The sequence below is a fragment of the Antennarius striatus genome, chromosome 14 (assembly GCF_040054535.1).
Source record: "Antennarius striatus isolate MH-2024 chromosome 14, ASM4005453v1, whole genome shotgun sequence".
NCBI classification, from domain to species: domain Eukaryota; kingdom Metazoa; phylum Chordata; class Actinopteri; order Lophiiformes; family Antennariidae; genus Antennarius; species Antennarius striatus.
The window spans coordinates 18095602-18115324 of record NC_090789.1 but is presented as its reverse complement, the minus strand read 5'-3'; the positions used below and the strand labels follow the sequence as shown (position 1 = coordinate 18115324).

Below are 19723 nucleotides of genomic sequence, written 5' to 3'. Positions count from 1 at the left end.
GCGTGAGGCAGGGTACACACCAGGTGCAACGCCAGTGCACCGTGGGTAATTAATTCAATGATTTAAAAAATGCACAAAGAATTAAAAAAACATGCATAAGCATGTCTTGTTACAAGGCAGACAAAATGTTAGTCATGTAAACTACATGACATATAGTGGGTGAGTTCACACCTATGCTGGATTTCAGGCTTTATTCTTGCTTGGAAAGTAGAGCCGGAGCCGCCATACAGGATCAGGTTATTACACAGACACTTGAGCTGAGTGGACTCCTCTTGTACATGTAGAATGTATATCAATATATTAATAAAACTGTTCATAACTTATTACTTCCATCTCCTATGAGATACTGCATGCAGTAATAACATTTTAAGACTCATTAGCAGCACCAAGAAGCCATTATTTTTTATTCTCCACCACGTTACCACACTATACATACACACTAGTTCTACTGAAAATTTTGTTTTGGTCATTTTCATTTTGATATTGAACGAATGGCCTACTATTATAAATGCTGATTGCAGCAAAAGTTTCACTGGACTAGAGTTTAGTGTTATTAATAAACTGAGTTTATTCACAATTTTTTTTTATGGAGTTGGGTGTTAAAATTGGAATTAAAGTTATATTTTCTTTTTCACTTTTCAGTTTAACTTTGAATAAAACGTCTTCTTCTTTGAATAAAACAATTTTTTAATTTGGTGAAAGAGGAGTTTCTCCGATTAGGTTTCAGCTACTAATCCTCTTCCTCTCAGCCGCCCAGGGTGAAGGTTGCTCTCTTATTATTTCTACCAGCCCGTCCTAATTTTTATAACATATCTCCAATTTAGGATATGCGTAAATTTCATTGTGATACGTACAGACATCCAAAATGGAATTCTGAAAAGTTCATGTTTATGACACCTGTAACTGTTAATCTACAAATCAAAACTAAATGACACATACCTGAAATTATAATTTAGAATATGCCACGCGAAGACCATACAGAACTACAGCCGTAAAGGTTTCATCCATGTTAATGATGATCAGCAGGAGATTCCAATCAAGAACTGTTCACCCCAACGATGATCGAACGTGTTGATGACGTATTTTGAAAGACTCCTATGAAACCTGAACGCAGCGCAGTTCCCAGTGGATATTATTTGTCCAGCAGCGCCCTCCAGCGGTTTAAATGTGGTACTGCTGTCAGCCATTTGTCTGGTCAAGTTTACGTCAATCTGCTGCAACTTTATGACGGCGGGACAACCTTTATTTTGAAAACGTGACCGGAAGTAGTTTCTAGAAGTGTTTTTAGGCTAAACCAGGAACATGCAAACGAAAGTGAAACGGAAGAAGGCGCAGTGAAGGGCGAACACACTCGGTTCGAGCTGGTTGAAGGTTCTGGTACCGAGAAGCGGACTAAAGGAGACAGATGACGGACTTCGGGTGGATCTACAGGGTCCTTCTGGCGGCGGCCTGCTGGCTCGGCCCCGGTAGGTGGAGAAGATCCGCTGGGGGCTCCGGGTGGAAACCAGTCCAACACCACGTGTTTGGGTTCTAATTTCTGATCGTTAAATGTTCGATTTTGGTGAAATGTGATTCTATAATTCAAGATCAGAGTCAGACAAGTTATAAACTGATGATCTAATGTAGTTTAATGAATTGTTGGTCTCCTTGTTAAACTTGGATAACGGTACTTCTGACTTCAGGTGAGTGTCACACCTCTACTATTACCTTAGAATGAACCCACTTCATTCTGGTCCGTGGAATTAACACACATGAAATGTTTCATTTAGGAACAATTTTTAATTATTATGATGAACTTTTTTTCCCCAGAAAAACAGAGTCTTGTTCATTTATCTTCAAATCCAACAGAGACAATAAAACTGAAAGTGAAACAGAGCAGGGGGGGAGAGTCCAGAAGCAGTGATGATAAATAAATACAAGACAAGACTTGTGTATTACCTCAAAATTAAACATAGAAATATTCCTTTATCATTGATTCGTTATTTTCATGGATGGACCAGATGTTGTTACGTGAAGAGGAACAGAGTTACCCTGACATTTTAAAGGTTTGTAAAAAAAAACAACCAGAACTTATTATTATGATTATTGTTGTCATCGTCATAAATTAAGAAGCTAACAAACACTTCCTATTCTTAGTTCTTGTTTTACAAACTACAAATTGTCCAAATTTCATCTCAGGTTCCTCCTGGTTGCTATGGAGACTGTTAGCAGCTGATAAATCTACCTGTGCATCAGCAAGCAAAGCTGCAAATGTTATAATGGTTATATGGCGTTACGATGGATGGTGGATGGATGGATGATGGATGGATGATGGATGGATGGACACAAACCTTTTTACTGTAGTGTTTTTATAATGGGGGTTAACAACAATCCTCTCAGCCGGCAGCAGCTGCCCCGTGTTGGAGTGCTGGTTCGTGCAGGAGGTGTCGGGTCGAGGAGGAGGTTTAACCGGCGCCACAAACCAGATCCGATCTCTGCTTCACATCAGAAGAGACGCTCACAGCCAGCCGCCACGGGCGCCGTCCGACATCGAACCCGAACGGGTGTTCTCCATCACCGGTGAGTGTGAAGTCACACGGTGAAGAGGACGGGGAACCTCTGTCTCTCTCTCCTAATGATACAAATAGCTCTGAGAATGAAAATGACAAGAGTCTGAAAGAGGCCGTAACATAAAAATATGATTTGCAAAAGATAAAATAATTCCTGCAAGACACAAAAAGGACCAAAGTAGAAAAAAATCTTTCTTGACCTCAACCCGTTTTTGTTTTTTTTAAATAAAAAATCCAGTGTTTTACAGACCAAAAGGTTTTTAGATTGAAGAAACTAATAACAAAAGTAAAAAGTATGATTGTGGAGAATTGTAAATTATTTTTTCAATTTTCTTTTTAAAAAAACAACAACAAAAAAAACCAACCTGTGTATTTTAAGTTTGATGAATGTTTGAGATGTTTTCTGTGTTCAGGAAACACACAGTACTGTTGAAAACCCAACCATTGTTTGCTTTTTAAATGTCAATTCTTTTTTTATATTTTGTGTCAACGTGATTGTCTTGTAATTTGGGTTTTATAAATAAACGTGATTTTAAAAATAAAAAATGAAAAAATCTCGCCCCCCCCCTCCTTCTCTCTCTTCATTCCTGCGTTGCTGTTTCCTCAGACCCGGTCGGGACTCTCTGCCACAGCGCACTGAACCCCCCCATGGGTTCCATCAAGAAGCCCCAGTGTGAGATGAACCGCTTCCTGCCGCAGCCCTCCCCCCTCAAATGGGTCGCCCCCCTCACAGACTCGGCCATAAGCCCCGTGTACCTTCAAGCCGATTGGTTCTCGGTGTCCAATCAGGGTTTCAACGATCAGCTGATCATTTCTAACGTCATACGCGCGCCGACGGCGAGCAGAGAGCTGGACGGTAACGATTGACGGGTGACGCGATGATGTTTCTGACCGGGGTGTCTCGTCTCTAACGGGTTGACTCTGTCCCCCCCCCGCCCCAGTGATCCTGAGTGTGTCCACCAGAACCGTCTCTGTGCAGTCCAGACTAGGAGAACCAGTTCTTCTGGACTGCAGCTTCTGGACCGACCCCTCCTCGCCTCTCTCCGGGTCTGGCTTCGCCTTAGAGTGGCGCTACCAGTTCAGAGGTGACGGCCGATTGGTTGTGGCTTACGACGGGAAGACGGATCACTTTGTGGACACGCAAGAGGGGGAGGCCACGCTGGACTTCGAAGACGTGCACAAAAATGGAAACGCATCCCTGATCCTGCGTGAAGCTAAAGTGCATCACTCTGGGAAGTACATCTGCGCCGTGTACCTGCCCTACCTGGTGGCTCAGGTGACGGTGGAGCTGGAGATCGTAGGTGGGGAGACGTCTGAGGCGTTCACAAACGAGTTCTAATAAGTCAGATTGTCACCGTTGTGTTTCTGGTGTCGTCATGTTGTCTAGAACCTCCATCCCTGTCCATCCACCCGTCTCCTCTTCCTCTTGCCGTTCCTGGACAAGCGTTAACCGTCCAGTGCGAGGCGTCAGGCTTCGCCCCCCTCTCCCTGGAGCTGAGCTGGAGGTTTAAAGGCGCCGATGGCAAGTCCAGGTCTCTGGGAGCGGGCAGCATGACGGGACACAGGCAGGCCTGGGATGGAACCTACAGCCAGAGCTCCCGCCTGGAGCTGGAGACCACCGGCATGGGCCTCAGCAAAGGAGGGGAGCTCAGCTGTGTGGCCACACACCCCAGCGGCACACAGCAGACCAGCGTGACGGTCAATGTCATTGGTAATGTGCAGCAGTTTTACTGTAGAACCTTGAGATACAAGTTTAATCCGGTCTGTGACTGTAAGTCAAACATTTCCCCATTTCAAATAATTCAAATCATTTCAAGCTGTTCCAGACTTGTAAAAAATCCCCAAACCCCCTAAATTATAAAAAAAAATGAAGAAAGCAAATCATGTGACGTAGTTTTCTGCTACCTTAACATCCTTAATGTGGGAAAAAACGAGATCCGGTCTCAGACAGTGTTATATCCATCCGCCGTCTAGTCCTGAAGGACAGTTCGCATCTCGGATTTTGCTTGTATGCCAAAAATGTTTTTGTCAAGAGCCGCAATTAAAAAGTCAAGCAGCTCGTATCTCGAGGAACTGCTGTAATAACATTTGTCCCTCCAGGTGATCAAGTGAGTCAGAATGATCGGTACACGAGGATAGAACAAATGTATAATCAACACTTGTAGTAATATTTAATGTTCTATGTCTGATGCACGTTAGACGCTGAGTGGATTATTTTCTCCAAGCCTTCAGGTAAATAGATTTTCTGTCTTTTGCCTTCTGCAGCGTTCAGCACACCCTCCATCGAGGACTCCATGGCGATGGTGGGCGTAGCACTAGTGCTTTACGGTCTGATCAAGTTCATTTCTTGGACTTTCACCAGCTCAGGTAAGAAACTGGTTTGGGAGCAGCATCTAAGAAAAATGTCTGGTGTATAAGAATAACAATTCTATTGTTTTTACACAATTTAATGATTTCAAGTCGAAGAAGTCTTGATACCACGTCAGCATTTAATGCAAGATTAAAAATGCGTAGAGGGGATTTAAAGGAAGAATTTCTATGGGATGATCTTAAAGACGTTACAGTGAATTATTTCAGTTGACTTTCTGTTTGTATCAATAACTTTTATTCTTTTATTCCGCTGTGTTTAGAGTCACTGCAGGCTAACGACAAGGTAATGTCATTGTTCCACTGAATGTCCCTAATGTAACCCTAACCCTAATGATAACATCTGTCTTCTTTCACTTACAGAAAAACAACTAAAGAAATACAAAATCAACTGCTGTTCACTGAAACCACTGAAACTTTCTATTTTCACTCTTATTATGGGCTTTCATGAAGAATGGTGTAACTCTAGGGTGTGACTTTTCTTATGCCCTAGCCAAACTGAGGATTTGAGGTTGTATTTTTCCATCTATGTGCATATGTGTTATGAATGAGTACGTTCTACCTACGGTGGGGGAAAAAAGTATTTAATCATCCACTGATTGTGTGAGTTGTCCTACTTGAAAAGATGAGCAGTCTGAAATTTTCAACATTCACTTCAACTATTAGGACAAAGTCAGAAAAAAATCCAAGAAATCACATTGTAGATTTTTTAAAGAATTTATCTGTAAATGTGATTTCCTGCATTTTTTGTTCTCATTTTGTCTCTCATAGTTGAAGTGAACCTATGATGAAAATTACAGACCTCAGCGGATGACTAAATATTCTTTTTCCCTGCTGTACATCTGCTCTAAAATGTGTGCATCTCATAATTGTGTTTTAATTTGCTAATTATTTTATTGATATCTCTTGTTTGAGGCACTTTTTAACTTTAATCAGAATACAAATAGAGATGAGCTTCTTTGTATCCTTGAATACATATTTTGATCTTATCTTCAACATTACAGAGAAAAAAAACTGTCGTAATATATGTAAAACCTTGGAATTATATTGTAATAATAAATTTAATTTGTATGCTCCCATATGTTTGTAAGCAAAATATTTTTTTATCTGTGAGGACACAGAGAGGAGGCTTTATGTGTGTGAGCCTTAGATTAGATGGTATTTACTTTACATAGAAACATGAATTAAATGCTGAAGCATATTAATTGTCTGAGGTGAAAGATTATTTTGTATCAGAAAATAAAACAGCAAGTGACTTGTTAATATGTACGCCCTCTGAAATGAGGCAGTTAGCCTTATTGTTTAAAAAATTGAAAATGTTGCATTACCATTTGTAGTAGGATATGGCTTGTGAAAATCTTCTGTAAGTGTGTATGGAAGAGAAATGCTGTGGCTATGGTGTTTTCTGCATTGATCTCGTCAGTAATACTTTAAAATAAAATTTCCACAAACTTTTGAGTGTGAGAGACTACCCTGGTACATTTCTTACTGTGAAACTAAATAAAACCAGAGTTGGTTCAGAAATAAATTGGTGGTAAAGGAATTTATTTTTGTCCCGCTCCTTTTAGACATATGAGACGTGTCTTAAGCATTATGGTAGCTTTTACGTAATGACTGATTCTGTCACTCTCCAGTTGGATCCTGTTTTTCAAGTGATTTCTGCGAGATGGGAGTCAGGTGAGTACTCCCATTCTGCACCCATTACAATGCATACATTTATTATACTGTTTGTGATTTGGATTAAGGTTAGAGTTCTGAGTCCGTGAGCTGTGTTTGTAAATGGAAAGGTAGGAGAACGCAGCTGGCCTTGGAATAATTCTTGTAAAAACTAGAGAGATGATTTCGTTTGTTTTCGTCCAATCAGCTGCTCCACGACCCGGCCACTAGATGGCGCTAATACAATAATCGGCTACTAATGCAAACGTTAAGACAAGAAGAAGAAGTAGTAATAGTAGTAGTAGAAGAAGAAGAAAGGAGACGCAGAAGAAGAAAACTGCCCAATGTGAAATGACATTACTGTCAGTGAACCGGCCAACAGCCAATCAGATGCAGCGATGCTGCCTTTACTTTAGCGGGTACACTTTCGAGCTCGAGTCGACAGCAACGAAGTTGTTGAGCGTTATTTTTTTAGTATAAAGATAGTCTGTTGTAATTAAAATAGAGTTTTAATAACCTAATAAGGTTCCTTGCAAATTGGATTACAGAAATAGAATGTGGAATTTTCCGTGGGAACATTACTTTTTCATTTATTCGCTCACATACTAATCTTAGCTATTGAATGCTAATATTAGCGACATCAGAAACATAAGTTTCATGATGTGAAGTAGCTGAACGGCAGAGAGCTCAACTACAGGCCGGTAAGTGTCGCTATGTCGTGTCTGAGACTTCAGTCCTTCCTTGTGTCTCCCCGTAGCTCTGGTGTCATTTGGTTATTTCCCTGTTGTGTAAACTTGATGTACAATACCGGATGTTTTTGGCATTTAATGTTTGTTGTTTTTTTGTCCCCTCGTATGCTAATCACTTTGTGCTATTAGCATCCCTGTGTTTTGATGTGGTAATGAACAGTAATCACGAAACCCTTTACTGTCACTTTCATTTCTTTGTTCACAGATGACATGTTAATGTCAGATAATATAAGATGGAGCATTATTATAATGCAAGGGAAATATTATTAGTCCTTGACTATGTATTGACTACAATCAGACATAGGAACGTACAAAATGTGATGTGATTTTGTCAAACGTATCCTTTGACTCCCTTGATGCAGCATTATCAGTCCGTGTTCACCATCCCATCATCATGGTCATCCTGAATGGGAAAGCTTTCCCTGGTTTATTTATGGCTTAATTTGTTCACGATTAAGTAAAAGAACTGGAGATACATAAGAGAATTCTTTATTCTTATTCTGAGTTTGTCTTTATACAGGTTACTGAAGTAGTTGGAACAACGAGCAATTTCCCCCTTTGGGATCAATAAGGATTCAGATTCTGATTGATATATTAGAAAATAATAATCTATATTCTAATTTGTGTTCTAGTGAACAGGATTCTATGGAAAATTTCAATAAATCTCTGATGGAAAAAAATTTCAAGACGTGGAAATTATAATGAAATATTTTTGGGGTGTTATTACAAAGTCATGTAATGAGTTAATATCAAAATATGAATTATTTTGTGGTGTCAGATTAAACAAGACCATTGTATGTAATATAATGGCGGAAATTATTGCTGTAATCAAAATCTCCAGTGGTTTTTAGCCTCTCATACTTTCCAAATAATTAAAGTAGAGAGGCTGTGAAGTCCAGGTAGCTGTTGGCTTCACAGGTTTTTAAGTAAGTAATTGCTCATGGTTCACTGGTGTGTATGTGTGTGTGTGTGTGTGTGTGTGTGTGTGTGTGTGTGTGTGTGTGTGTGTGTGTGTGTGTGTGAGACATGTGGGGTCCAACAGGTTGGTTGATTATTATTTTATGAAGGCAGAAATAAGGCAACACCTTCAATGGCAGTGGCTCCTGCCTCGATGGCAGATCAGATCGTAGTCCTTGATGACGGCGATGAAGAGGAGACTTCTAAACCCTCCTGCTCTCCATCCACCTCGTCCTCTCAGCATCAAGCCAAACATGTCTTACCACTGGAATCGCAGCAGCCTGTTCTTATTCACATTACCAAGTCACCTTTTGCCTCAGCAAAGAAGGACAAGCATGTTCTGCAGGCAGAGAATAACCGATTGTTCTCTGAGGTGAGCTTAAACTGAGGATTTATCCAGTGTGGCTAGTCAGTAATTGTGGTTGTAGTCATTCCATTACCGCAGTGTTGCTATTAATTTTTTTGCTGTCTTCACTTTCTGTCCATCCTTCTGTTTTTGTCACTCTCATCCTCTCATTCCTGTTTTCTTCTCCATCCTCCCAGTTTGTAGAGCATTGCTCTGCTCACTCCCAGGACTGCCCCGAGGTCTTGACCTTCCTCCAAGCAAAGCATTCCAAGGCCTCTCCTGACTATCTGTCATCTGTGGCATTTAGGAACACGTTGGGAAGCTGTTTGACCCGTGCTCAGGAGAACCGTTCCAAAACCTATGTCTACATCTATGAACTGTGTACTGTACTCAAGCAGCATTCAGCCAAGAGGAGGCAGGCGCTGGTCAAAGTTAATCATGAGCCGTGTACCTCAGTGTCAAGTTCTTTTCAGTCTACCTCTGGCACATCTAAAAATAAAGAGGAAGCTGAAGCCGTGGTGGACTTGGAGAACAGGACGACTGCAGCAGCACATGATACACAACCCTCCACCTCAGGGCTGCAGGGAAATAGGAACGATAAGGAGGAGCAGGACCTGGAGAAAAAGAAGAACAGGGCATCCAGGAAACAGGTTAGTAATTAAAAGTGCTAGTCAAATGTTTGATTGTTTTGTGCTGATTACACTGATTAGCATCATGACTGTCACTAAAGCTTGAAGTTGTCAGAATTTTGGTTTTACATAGTTTCAAAACAAAATCATGTCACAATCAATGTTTTGTCCCCTTGAATTATAAAGGAAAGAACAGTTAAAAAGATTTACTATCCATCCATCCATCTTCCACCGCTTATCCGTAGTCGGGTCGTGGGGGCAGCAGCTTCAACAGGGAGCCCCAAATTCACATCCACCAGCTCTGACTGGGGGATCCCAAGGCGTTCCCAGGCCAGTGTTGAGATATAATCCCTCCACCTGGTCCTGGGTCTGCCCCGAGGTCTCCTCCCAGCTGGACGTGCCAGAAACACCTCCCTAGGGAGGTGTCCCGGAGGCATCCCCACCAGATGCCCAAACCACCTCAACTGACTCCTTTCCACGCGAAGGAGCAGCGGCTCTACTCTGAGCCCCTCATGAACAGCAGTGTTTCTCACCTTGTCTCTAAGGGAGACACCAGCTATCCGCCTGAGAAAGCCCATTTCAGCCGCTTGTATCCGCGATCTCGTTCTTTCGGTCACGACCCATCGCTCATGACCATAAGTGAGGGTAGGAAGATTTACTATGTGAGAATCAATTTACTTGATTGATAAATGTTTACAATCATCCACACAGAAGTTGAACATGTTGAAAAAACATCCTCTAAAATCTATTCATTTTAACATTCATTGCTTTCCTTAGCAGTCCTACCTAATAATTGTTACTGCCGAATTCCTTGGGCCCAGAACCTTTCCCCTTAACATTTGCAAAGGGGAAATGTTTATTAGTTGATGAGTTACCTACGAACCTTCTTCAGTTCTGAACTGAGTTCTATTCCATTCCACAAAGTTAAGAAACAGAACAGGTATTTTGCTAATTATGAGTCACTTACCTTGTGACTGACAGTTCACTACAATATTAAGACTAATTCAGATGATCTTCAACTTGAACCTGCAATATTCTGCTCTTTCTGTCTTCTTTCTTTGTCTTTGATTCTAAATATATAACTTGGCAAAACTCTACTTTCAATTTCTCCCAGATAGCGTACCTGGAAAACCTTTTGAAGGTGTACAACGACGAGATCCACCGCCTGCAGCAGTCCGAGTTGAGTATAGATGACATGGGGTCCGAAGAGTCATCGTACATCCAGGAGAACAAGCTCAAACGCAAGGTCAGGCTGAACGTGATGTCGGTTTGGGCTCCACTGGTTAGAAATGGAGCTGAGAGCTGGAACGAGGACCTTTATACCCGCTTGTCACACTTGTCCTCATTCAGATGATGAAGATTTATGACAAGCTGTGTGAACTGAAGGGCTGCAGCACGCTGACAGGCCGAGTCATTGAACAGAGGATCCCCTACAGTGGCACACGCTATCCTGAGATCAACAGGAAGGTGAGCTTTGGTGGTGGTGTCAATAGAGGCGCTAGAAGTATCCAGTAAATACAGAAGCAGGTCTAAACCACAGCAACCAAAGTGGTTCAACTTAATCAACTTGTTTGTGATATTTTCCACAACACAAAGCAAATCAAAGATGCAGAAAGAACACAGACACGGCCTTCTGTTTATGCAGCTTCTCTCATCTGCTCTTCCTTGACCCGTGTCTGTGCTCCCCCGTCAGATTGAGCGCTTCATCAACAGCGCTGAAGCACGGAGGAATCCTCCAGATTTCCAGGACATCCTCCAGCAGGTGATTCGTGCCAATGAGCGCCACAACCTGTTCCTGACCAGAAAACAGATGAACCAATTTGCTAAAGAGGCGTTTGGAGACGTGGGGACGCGCTTGCAGGAGAGACGCCACCAGGACATGGTGTTCAACTTCGGCTCACACCTCACCGACTCCTATAAACCCGGTAAGGCTTCCCGAGAAAGACGGGACGCGGAAACTCTGTGTGAACACAGCAGATGTGAGGACACGCAGTCCTCAACCTACAAACACAACTGGTTCCAAGAGGTTGTTCATGAGTTGAATTGTTTGTAAGTCGTTATTTATTAAATTCCAATCTATAATCACCATTTGAGGTCATTCAAATATCATTACTATTCTAAATACTAAAGTATTGTTCCCTAAATCCAGGGGTCGGCAACCTAAAATGTTCAAAGAGCGTTTAAAAGAATATGTTTTGGCACTAAAGAGCCACATACGACCTGCTGACCCCTGCCTGAGACTCACCAGAAACAATTACAAACATAAAAACACATAATGAAATAAAATCCTGTATGTATCCTAATGTAACTTTAACATCTCCACCTCTGCTGAATGAATTTTCTCGTGGGCGGTGTAGAGGCTAAGCCCAGCTTTAATCCACTAAAGTTTTCCACCACAATGACGTGAATGACGCGCTGATGTCACTTCCAGGTCATCAGAAGTCAGACACGCCCCTTTATGTTTGATTACTCTGTTTTATCTCCATTAAGTTTCTCAAATAGCTAAACATTCAATGTTCAGCTGGTAATGATTCCGGGAAGAAACCTAACCTGAAAATATTGGTTCCTACATCATTTAGTTCCTACAGGAGTAAAACCCCGTTAATACTTATAATTAATAAATGGAAACAGTGTTAAAACAGCAGGAAACAACCTGACACTGGAGTTGACACACATGCTGTCGCCGCGACACGATTTTACGTTAATCTGTTGGACATCAAAACGTTATTGGACCGATGGAATAACTGGATTGTAATTCAGGAAAAACCGTTGATACTATTTTGTCTCCACTTGTTGATGGATATTATTATTTTTGGACTCTGTGTCACCTCATTGTTTCTTCATCTCCTCCTCTTCATGTTAAAAAGCCATCGACAAGGATTTGTCATCGTCGTTTACATCGATGTAACTAAACATCGATGTTTCTTTTTCCTCCGTCGTCCCGTCCAGCCTCCGACCCCGCCCTGCAGGACCCGTCGCTCCATCGGAAGCTCAAGTCAAACAGGGAGGTGGCGCTGACCCACCTGGAGGAGGTCATCTCCAAGTATTCTGTCCAACAAGAGGACTCTGAGCAGGACAGAAGCAGCCGGCAGCAGAGAACCAGCAGGGAGAAAGAGGTGTGACAGCTGAGGAGGAGGAGGGTCACCACTTTCATGCCTTCATGTTTTCATGAAGGCACAAAATTAAAACATATACAGTACAGACCAAAAGTTTGGACACACCTTCCCATTCAATGAGTTTCCTTTCTTTTCATGACTATTGACATTGTAGATTCACACTGAAGGCATCAAAACTATGAATTAACACATGTGGAAATATGTACTTAACAAAAAAGTGTAGAACAACTGAAAATACACCTTATATTCTAGTTTCTTCTAAGTAGCCACCTTTTGCTCTGATTACTGCTTTGCACACATTCTGCATTCTCTTGATGAGCTTCAAGAGGTAGTCACCTGAAATTGTTTCCACTTCACAGGTGTGCCCTGTCAGGTTTAATAAATGGGATTTCTTGCCTTATAAATGGGGTTGGGACCATCAGTTGTGTTGTGCAGAAGTCAGGTGGATACACAGCGGATAGTCCTACTGAATAGACTGTTAGAAACTTTGAAAGTGTCCCCAAGTGCAGTCGCAAAAACCATCAAGTGCTACAAAGAAAGTGGCTCACATGAGGACCGCCCCAGGAAAGGAAGACCCAAGAGTCACCTCTGCTGCGGAGCATAAGTTCATCCGAGTCACCAGCCTCAGAAATCGCAGGTTAACAGCAGCTCAGATTAGAGACCAGGTCAATGCCACACAGAGTTCTAGCAGCAGACACATCTCTAGAACAAGTGTTAAGAGGAGACTGTGTGAATCAGGCCTTCATGGTAGAAGGGCTGCTAGGAAACCACTGCTAAGGACAGGCAACAAGCAGAAGAGACGTGTTTGGGCTAAAGAACACAAGGAATGGACATTAGACCGGTGGAAATCTGGTTTGGTCTGATGAGTCCAAATCTGAGATCTTTGGTTCCAACCAGCGTGTCTTTGTGCGACGCAGAAAAGGTGAACGGATGGACTCTACATGCCTGGTTCCCACCGTGAAGCATGGAGGAGGTGTGATGGTGTGGGGGTGCTTTGCTGGTGACACTGTTGGGGATTTGTTCGAAATTGAGGGCATACTGAACCAGCATGGCTACCACAGCGTCTTACAGCGGCATGCTATTCCATCCGGTTTGCATTTAGTTGGACCATCATTTAGTTTTCAACAGTACAGTGACCCCAAACACACCTCCAGGTTGTGTAAGGGCTATTTGAGCAACAAGGAGAGTGATGTGGTGCTGCACCAGATGACCTGGCCTCCACAGTCACCGGACCTGAACCCAATCGAGATGGTTTGGGGTGCGCTCTACCGCAGAGTGAAGACAAAAGGGCCAACAAGTGCTAAGCATCTCTGAGAACTCCTTCAGGACTGTTGGAAGACCATTTCCGGTGACTACCTCTTGAAGCTCATCAAGAGAATGCCAAGAGTGCGAAGCAGTAATCTGAGCAAAAGGTGGCTACATTGAAGAACCTAGAATATGACATATTTTCAGTTGTTTCACACTTTTTTGTGAAGTATATAATTCCACATGTGTTAATTCATAGTTTTGATGCCTTCAGTGTGAATCTACAAGTTTCATAGTCATGAAAATAATGAAAACTTTTTGAATGAGAAGGTGTGTCCAAACTTTTGGTCTGTACTGTAGATTCAGACATTTCATACGTATCAGAAATGGTTTCCACAGTAACTCACAGACGTGATAGTTTTTATTTTTATCCTCCAGACATAAAAATTGAACCTGCAGCATGAATTTGTTTTCAAAGCAGAAAAAACTTTGGTGTGAACCTGATTCCTGTTCCTGTCTGATCCTCACCTTCTGTTCAGGGCCACAAATCAGAGAAAGAAGAGGAGAATAAAAAGAACGTAGAAGAGAAAGAAGAGGAGGCGGAGGACGATGACGACGAAGACGAGGATGAATCCTCAGACCCGGACATTGAGGAAGAGCTCCAGGCCAGCGCTCAGCAGGACGGACCAGGTTGGAGCCGATGGTTCATGAAGCTCGTCTTCATTTACCGTCAGAACGACCAGAAAGAATCCGTACATTAAGGGAAAGTGAAACCATAAATCTTATTATTTTCTGCACTATAAGGCGTACTGTTGGTTTTTGAGAAATTAAAGGCTTTTAAGTGCGCCTTATAGTGCGGAAAATACTGTAAATACAAAGAATCGACCAGTCGAGGACGAGAATTAGGATCTGAGGGAGTTTTCTGGTGAAATTACATCATTTAGACATATTTTACTCAGATCCAGGACAAAACGAGCCAACAGACTCCAAAAACCTGCAGTAGTAAAATTAAAGTTTGTACTGCCCACCAGGGCGTGTCTTTTGTGGAGGGTGACACACACACACACACACACACGAGATGTGACGGTGATTATTTCTCTCACAGACGATGAGAATGAGGAAGAGGACGGTAACCCCCAGGAGGACGTGGCGTCTGAGAGCGTTTCTGCGCTGGACAACGACGACGGCCAGACGCCGGTCACAAACGGACTCAGTCCGCTGTCCTGTGATCTCTTCTCCGACGTGTCTCCGCTGCCCGATGTCCCGTCCTCCTCCAACAGCCCCGGCCAATCAGAGTCGGCGCTGACTGCTAAGGAGAACCCGTTGTCCAATGGTAGCCTTGCTCAATTGGAGGAACCTGAGGACCCCTGCAAACTTGTTTCACCCATGCTGGAAGATAGAAGCAGTTTCACTTCAACGCCGCCGTTGTCACTCACAACAGTAACCACGACGACCAACGGTACGTCGACACCCACCGGATCCAGGATGTTTAGGAACCAGAAGAGAAAGAGGGAAGAAACCGAATGTACAATCATCACCGACAGGTACGTTCATGAAGAAGATGGAGACGTATTTTAGCTTTTTAAGTGATAGAAACTTGAGCCCCCCCCGTCCATTCTTCCTTCCACAGTAAGGTGGATCTAACTGACTCCAGTCCACTGAAGGTGGAGTCAACGCGAGCGAGTACACCCATCCAGGATCTGACCCTCCACTCACCGTCAACACCCCCACCCAAGAAGAACAAGGTGGGTCCAAGTGGCTGCATTCACACATCAGTGACCCCTCACTAGAGAAATACGACAGGTTAATCCGGTTTAGAGCGTTGATGTGTGAACGCTTCAATCTAGTTTACATCGTGTTCTGTGGTAAAGTTAGAAACCAGTTCCACGTGGGTCTGAGTTCACCTTTCCTCCCTGTTCCACGTGTGTTTCCAGGTCAACGTGGCCACTCAGTGTGACCCGGAAGAGATCATCGTCCTGTCGGATTCGGAATGACCTTTGACCTCCCGTTGCAGCAAGAGTCTTCCGCATGTCACCTACGGGGGCCGATGGCTTTCTAAGGAAACATTTTTATCAGTGCGATCGGAAAAGGAAGAGAAATCTCAAGCAAATTTTTGTGTGTGTAAACGACAGCTGTGAAGGCTCCGCTGGGCTCCACCGGGAATTTGTGACGTTTTTCATGAAATGGTTTTTTGTGAAGGAAATAAAATCGTTTTCCTTTCAAAGTTGGAAAGATCCGACGTCAACAGGGTGTGATTTTAGGAAAAATCTTTTAGAAATCCTCTTCCACTGTCCTCGTATTTTGGTGGAGAGCCTTCGGCCGACGTGGGGATTTTCATGTCTCATTTTTTGCAGGAAGCGTCTGCATCTGTTGGACTTTCAGGATTCCAAACCTGCTGCAGGTTCCTCACCATTCCAGTGCGACAGCTGAACTTGGTAGCATTGAAATGAGCTTTTTTTTTCTGCTCTGAACAACGATGGACGTTCTCCCTGTTGGTTCTAGACTCTCGGTTGCGTACTCAGTGCCTGACAGCATCGCAGCTCCATCGGTGCAGCGGGGGGTCCGTGGTGTTTTCAGCCACCTGTGGGGGCGGCGGCTGCGTCGGCTGACGGTCGTTTTGTTTACATGTTTCTCCTCTGATCAGATGTTTGCATTAAGGATGGTGTGTTGGTGGGCGGTGGGGTGTCCAGGCGTTAGGCTGAGCTCTGGTTTCTACTTTTAGACATGCCCCCCCCCCTGCTAGAGAAGACATTTTGACGTTTCCCCTTTCCAAATGTGTTCAATTCTGCATCTATGAGGTGAAATCAGTTTTATTCAGTGTTTGCTGCAGGATTGAGGGATGCTGACAAATAAAAAAGTAGCAGTATTCCATATTTGTCCTTTGATCAACAAATCTGAGGTAGAAAAAAATGAGGGATTATTAATCCAGAGTGGAGCGTGTTCCTCCGCCTGCTTCCTGTTTGTCAGTCACCATCCATTCAGACATGTATAGATGAGACAATTGTGATCTATCTACGTGTCTCAACTGGCTGTGGACGAGAAGGGTACACCCCGGATGAGACGCCAGCTCATTGCCACATCAAAGACGAACAAACACGCCTACGAACGTGTTTCTGGAGGGGGGGAGGAAGCAGGCGAACTCATCACAGAAGGGAATGGAACCCACAACCTTCTTGCCGTGAGGCGCCACCCACCCCCACCCCACCCCCGTCGCCCCGTTCATCACCAGCATTATGCAAACACATCGGACAGCTACCCACCAGACCGTCGGGGGGTGGGGGTGGTTCTCTGCATCAGCGTTTGTGGTAAAGCCAAATCATCATCCACGATGTCTCAGGAAATCATGTCGTGTGATTGTGACACATTGATGATGTGTGTGTAGAAGTGTGTTCAGTGTGGAGCTGATCTCAACGTTCAGGTGTGTGAGTGTGTGTGTGTGTGTGTGTGTGTAGGTTTAGGGTCTTTAGTGAATCTGAGTGTCTTGGAGCGCCCTTGTCCACACCGGTGGAAGACGCTGTTGCGTGTTACGTGTCTTTTATCATAGCAGATGATAACTGCTTGTTTTTTTCTACAAACACCTTCCTGCTGCTGGAGGAGCTCACCAGAGTTCACCAGAGCTCACCAGAGTTCACCAGAGTTCACCAGAGCATGACCTTTACAAGAGATTTGTTGACATGAGTTAAAAAATGCATCGATGTCATCGAAGCAGCTCTGGAAAAAGTGTTTCCTCGTGGTTCTGTCCTGTCTTTAGTCAGAGGAAGGGAAGTCATCGTTCTGGGGCTTCAAAGCAAAACTGCTCATACGGTGTAGCCCCCCCCCCCGTCCCCCGAAACAGCAAGGTTCCAAACTAAATTGAATAGTGTTAAACATCATCTTTCTAAACTGAAGTTTTATTGTAGGAGTGTTATTTCCCACTCCAGAACCACTGAAATCACAAAACCACAGACGTCCTCAATCCAGTTGGGATTACAGATTGGGGTTCCACCCTATGAGAATGAATGAGGTCTTTTGGTCTGTTTTTGAATGTTTATTTTTAACCCTTTAAAATAAATAACCATAAATTGCTCATTGATTTATGGTAGTTTGGCCGTGGAGCTCCAGAGAATAAAGAATGACTTTCTACGGCGTCTCGGTTTTTTTTGGGTGGACTGCTCCTTTTGTTCTCGTAGTTAAATCACAGCCTAAAATCAATCCGCTGTCATCCGAATCCAACCCATCAAATCCGTTATTTTACACTGAAGAAACTTCATGGCTCCTAAACATAAATTCATTGATGAAATAATTTCAATTTTATGGGTTGTTGTGGTTTTTTAACAAAGCTATGAGAAACTGTCTCCTGACAGATGTTTCTATTAGTCGTTGGTTTGCATCCCTTCTGTCGGCCCATGATGTGTTCATACCGACACGCCCTTCAGATTGTAAAGCTTCTACATCCCAGTTGTCATCAGGTTTGAGTTTGTCTAGTTGTTAAGGGCAGTGTTATCCCTCCGACCTCTAGCATCTCATGAATGATTTTTTTTGCAACCATGTTATTTAAAACTGAGTCGGTGGCTGGTTTTATGTAAATATCTAGCATATGGATGAAAAATTTCTAATGTTTTTTATTCTTAAGTCAACCTTTGTCTTTACTTTTTCCTCCAGCTCCTTCTTCTCTTTACTTCAATAGGACAATGTGGGTAAACACTTTGAAGCTGAGCGGAAGAGGAGTTGTAGCTACAACCTGTCAGCCGCGCTGCAGCAGTTTTTCACTGTGAATTCTTTCTTTTTTTGATTAAAATGTTTTTTTTTTATATATTCAGACTACATGTTTTCAATTTCCACGTGTTCTTGGATTGTCGACTTTGGCATTTTCATTACAGGTTACCTTTAGTTTCATGTTCCCAATGAGCTCCAGCATGAGGATCACAGATCTTAAACTGAGAGGAAAATACATGGAGCCAAAACTCCAGACATTTCTGCAGCACAGAGGAAACACCTGAGGTCAAAGGTCACAAAAAAAACCCAATAGTCCTGTCATTTCAGTCTGTTTTTCTTAATTCCAGTACCAACCGCGACCACAAGGGGTCACACCTCTAGGATACGTAACAGTAAACGTGTGCATGAAGTCATTATTATTAGGTAAATCAATAACTTTTCTAAAATAATATCTCTGTAAATTGATAAAAACAGAACTTAAATCTCCTTTTCTTTGATAAATTGTTCTCTATGAAAAACATCCCAGTGTTAATTTACAATTGTGATTTTAGAGAAAAATGGCAAAAAATTTAACCACAAAATGTTTCCACATACGTCTTAAAATTATTAAACCTCAAAACTGTAACTGAAGATTCTTTTGCCAATCAATCACAATTTACATGAAAACAATTGTAATATTCAGAATGAGAGGAAACACACTTTTACTCATTAATAATTTATTCTGTTATGGAAGTTCAAAATCCTCTGTCAGTCAGGATTGTTCACAAACATTGTATTTACCACAAACTAATGAGTTCATATGTAAACTAGTATTTTCTTCACAAACAGCCAGATAAACATCTTAGTGTCTGAACAGCTCCTCTTCCAACCAGAAGAACCTCTTCAGAAGAACATGAAATGTGTGGCGACCCTTCAAGAAAATGTCATAAAGAATAAAACTCATTTGTCTCCTTCACAGCTACTGAGGCAGGAAGTTCTCCAAGACTGGAAAATAAAATATATACTTTCAAGCATTCAGGGAATTTTGCGCCCGAACACGCAGGACGCTGCCGGTTACTGACCTTCACTGGACTGAAGAAGAGTCGGACTCCAGGAGATGTGGAGAACCCGACACAGAACACTCACACACATGAGTAAGTTCTGCTGAGCAGACGATCCCAGGTTGGAGGAATACTTCTGTGTATTTACAGTGAATCGACTCCTCAGAGTAGGAGAACAAGAAGGTAGACGAGAGAACCTCATGAAGGCAACGAGAACTTCTGGAGATGAACCGATGAGCCGAACGCTTCCGTCTGGTGGACGTTCCTCACTGTGCAAAAATCTATCAGGTCCATTTATGTAATTATCTATCCATCTATCTGGGCGATGAGGACAAATGTTGTGTCTTGGAACGCAGCATCGAGGTGTTGTCATG

General features: G+C 42.8%; 2 protein-coding genes across 3 annotated transcripts; both read left to right on the top strand.

The window, feature by feature from the left end:
* Nucleotides 1–1290: 1290 nt before the first annotated feature.
* On the top strand, nt 1291–6444 carry LOC137607760 (tapasin-like). Of its 2 annotated transcripts, XM_068333713.1 has the most exons (8): nt 1292–1466; nt 2380–2559; nt 3157–3405; nt 3491–3850; nt 3937–4260; nt 4815–4916; nt 5180–5202; nt 5280–6444. In XM_068333713.1, the coding sequence occupies exons 1-8, from the start codon at nt 1406–1408 to the stop codon at nt 5289–5291; spliced, it is 1311 nt and encodes a 436-aa protein (XP_068189814.1). In that variant the 5' UTR covers nt 1292–1405; the 3' UTR covers nt 5292–6444. The 2 variants fall into 2 exon arrangements, with proteins under 2 accessions (XP_068189813.1, XP_068189814.1); XM_068333712.1 differs by lacking the exon at nt 5180–5202 and having other exon boundaries at nt 1291–1466.
* A 552-nt stretch (nt 6445–6996) lies between these two features.
* daxx (death-domain associated protein) lies at nt 6997–18402 on the top strand. Its single transcript, XM_068333619.1, has 11 exons — nt 6997–7273; nt 8364–8651; nt 8822–9274; nt 10368–10499; nt 10604–10720; nt 10947–11178; nt 12203–12369; nt 14154–14304; nt 14720–15158; nt 15245–15359; nt 15549–18402. The coding sequence occupies exons 2-11, from the start codon at nt 8412–8414 to the stop codon at nt 15606–15608; spliced, it is 2106 nt and encodes a 701-aa protein (XP_068189720.1). The 5' UTR covers nt 6997–7273; nt 8364–8411; the 3' UTR covers nt 15609–18402.
* Nucleotides 18403–19723: the final 1321 nt, after the last annotated feature.

Excerpts from the sequence above, each read along its gene's own strand:
- LOC137607760 (XM_068333712.1), top strand. The coding sequence starts at position 1,406 with ATGACGGACTTCGGGTGGATCTACAGGGTCCTTCTGGCGGCGGCCTGC. Across the intron at positions 3,406-3,490 it reads GGCGAGCAGAGAGCTGGACG|TGATCCTGAGTGTGTCCACC; the intron begins GTAACGATTGAC and ends CCCCCGCCCCAG. Across the intron at positions 3,851-3,936 it reads GGTGGAGCTGGAGATCGTAG|AACCTCCATCCCTGTCCATC; the intron begins GTGGGGAGACGT and ends CATGTTGTCTAG.
- daxx (XM_068333619.1), top strand. The coding sequence starts at position 8,412 with ATGGCAGTGGCTCCTGCCTCGATGGCAGATCAGATCGTAGTCCTTGAT. Across the intron at positions 14,305-14,719 it reads CGCTCAGCAGGACGGACCAG|ACGATGAGAATGAGGAAGAG; the intron begins GTTGGAGCCGAT and ends TTTCTCTCACAG. Across the intron at positions 15,159-15,244 it reads TGTACAATCATCACCGACAG|TAAGGTGGATCTAACTGACT; the intron begins GTACGTTCATGA and ends TTCCTTCCACAG.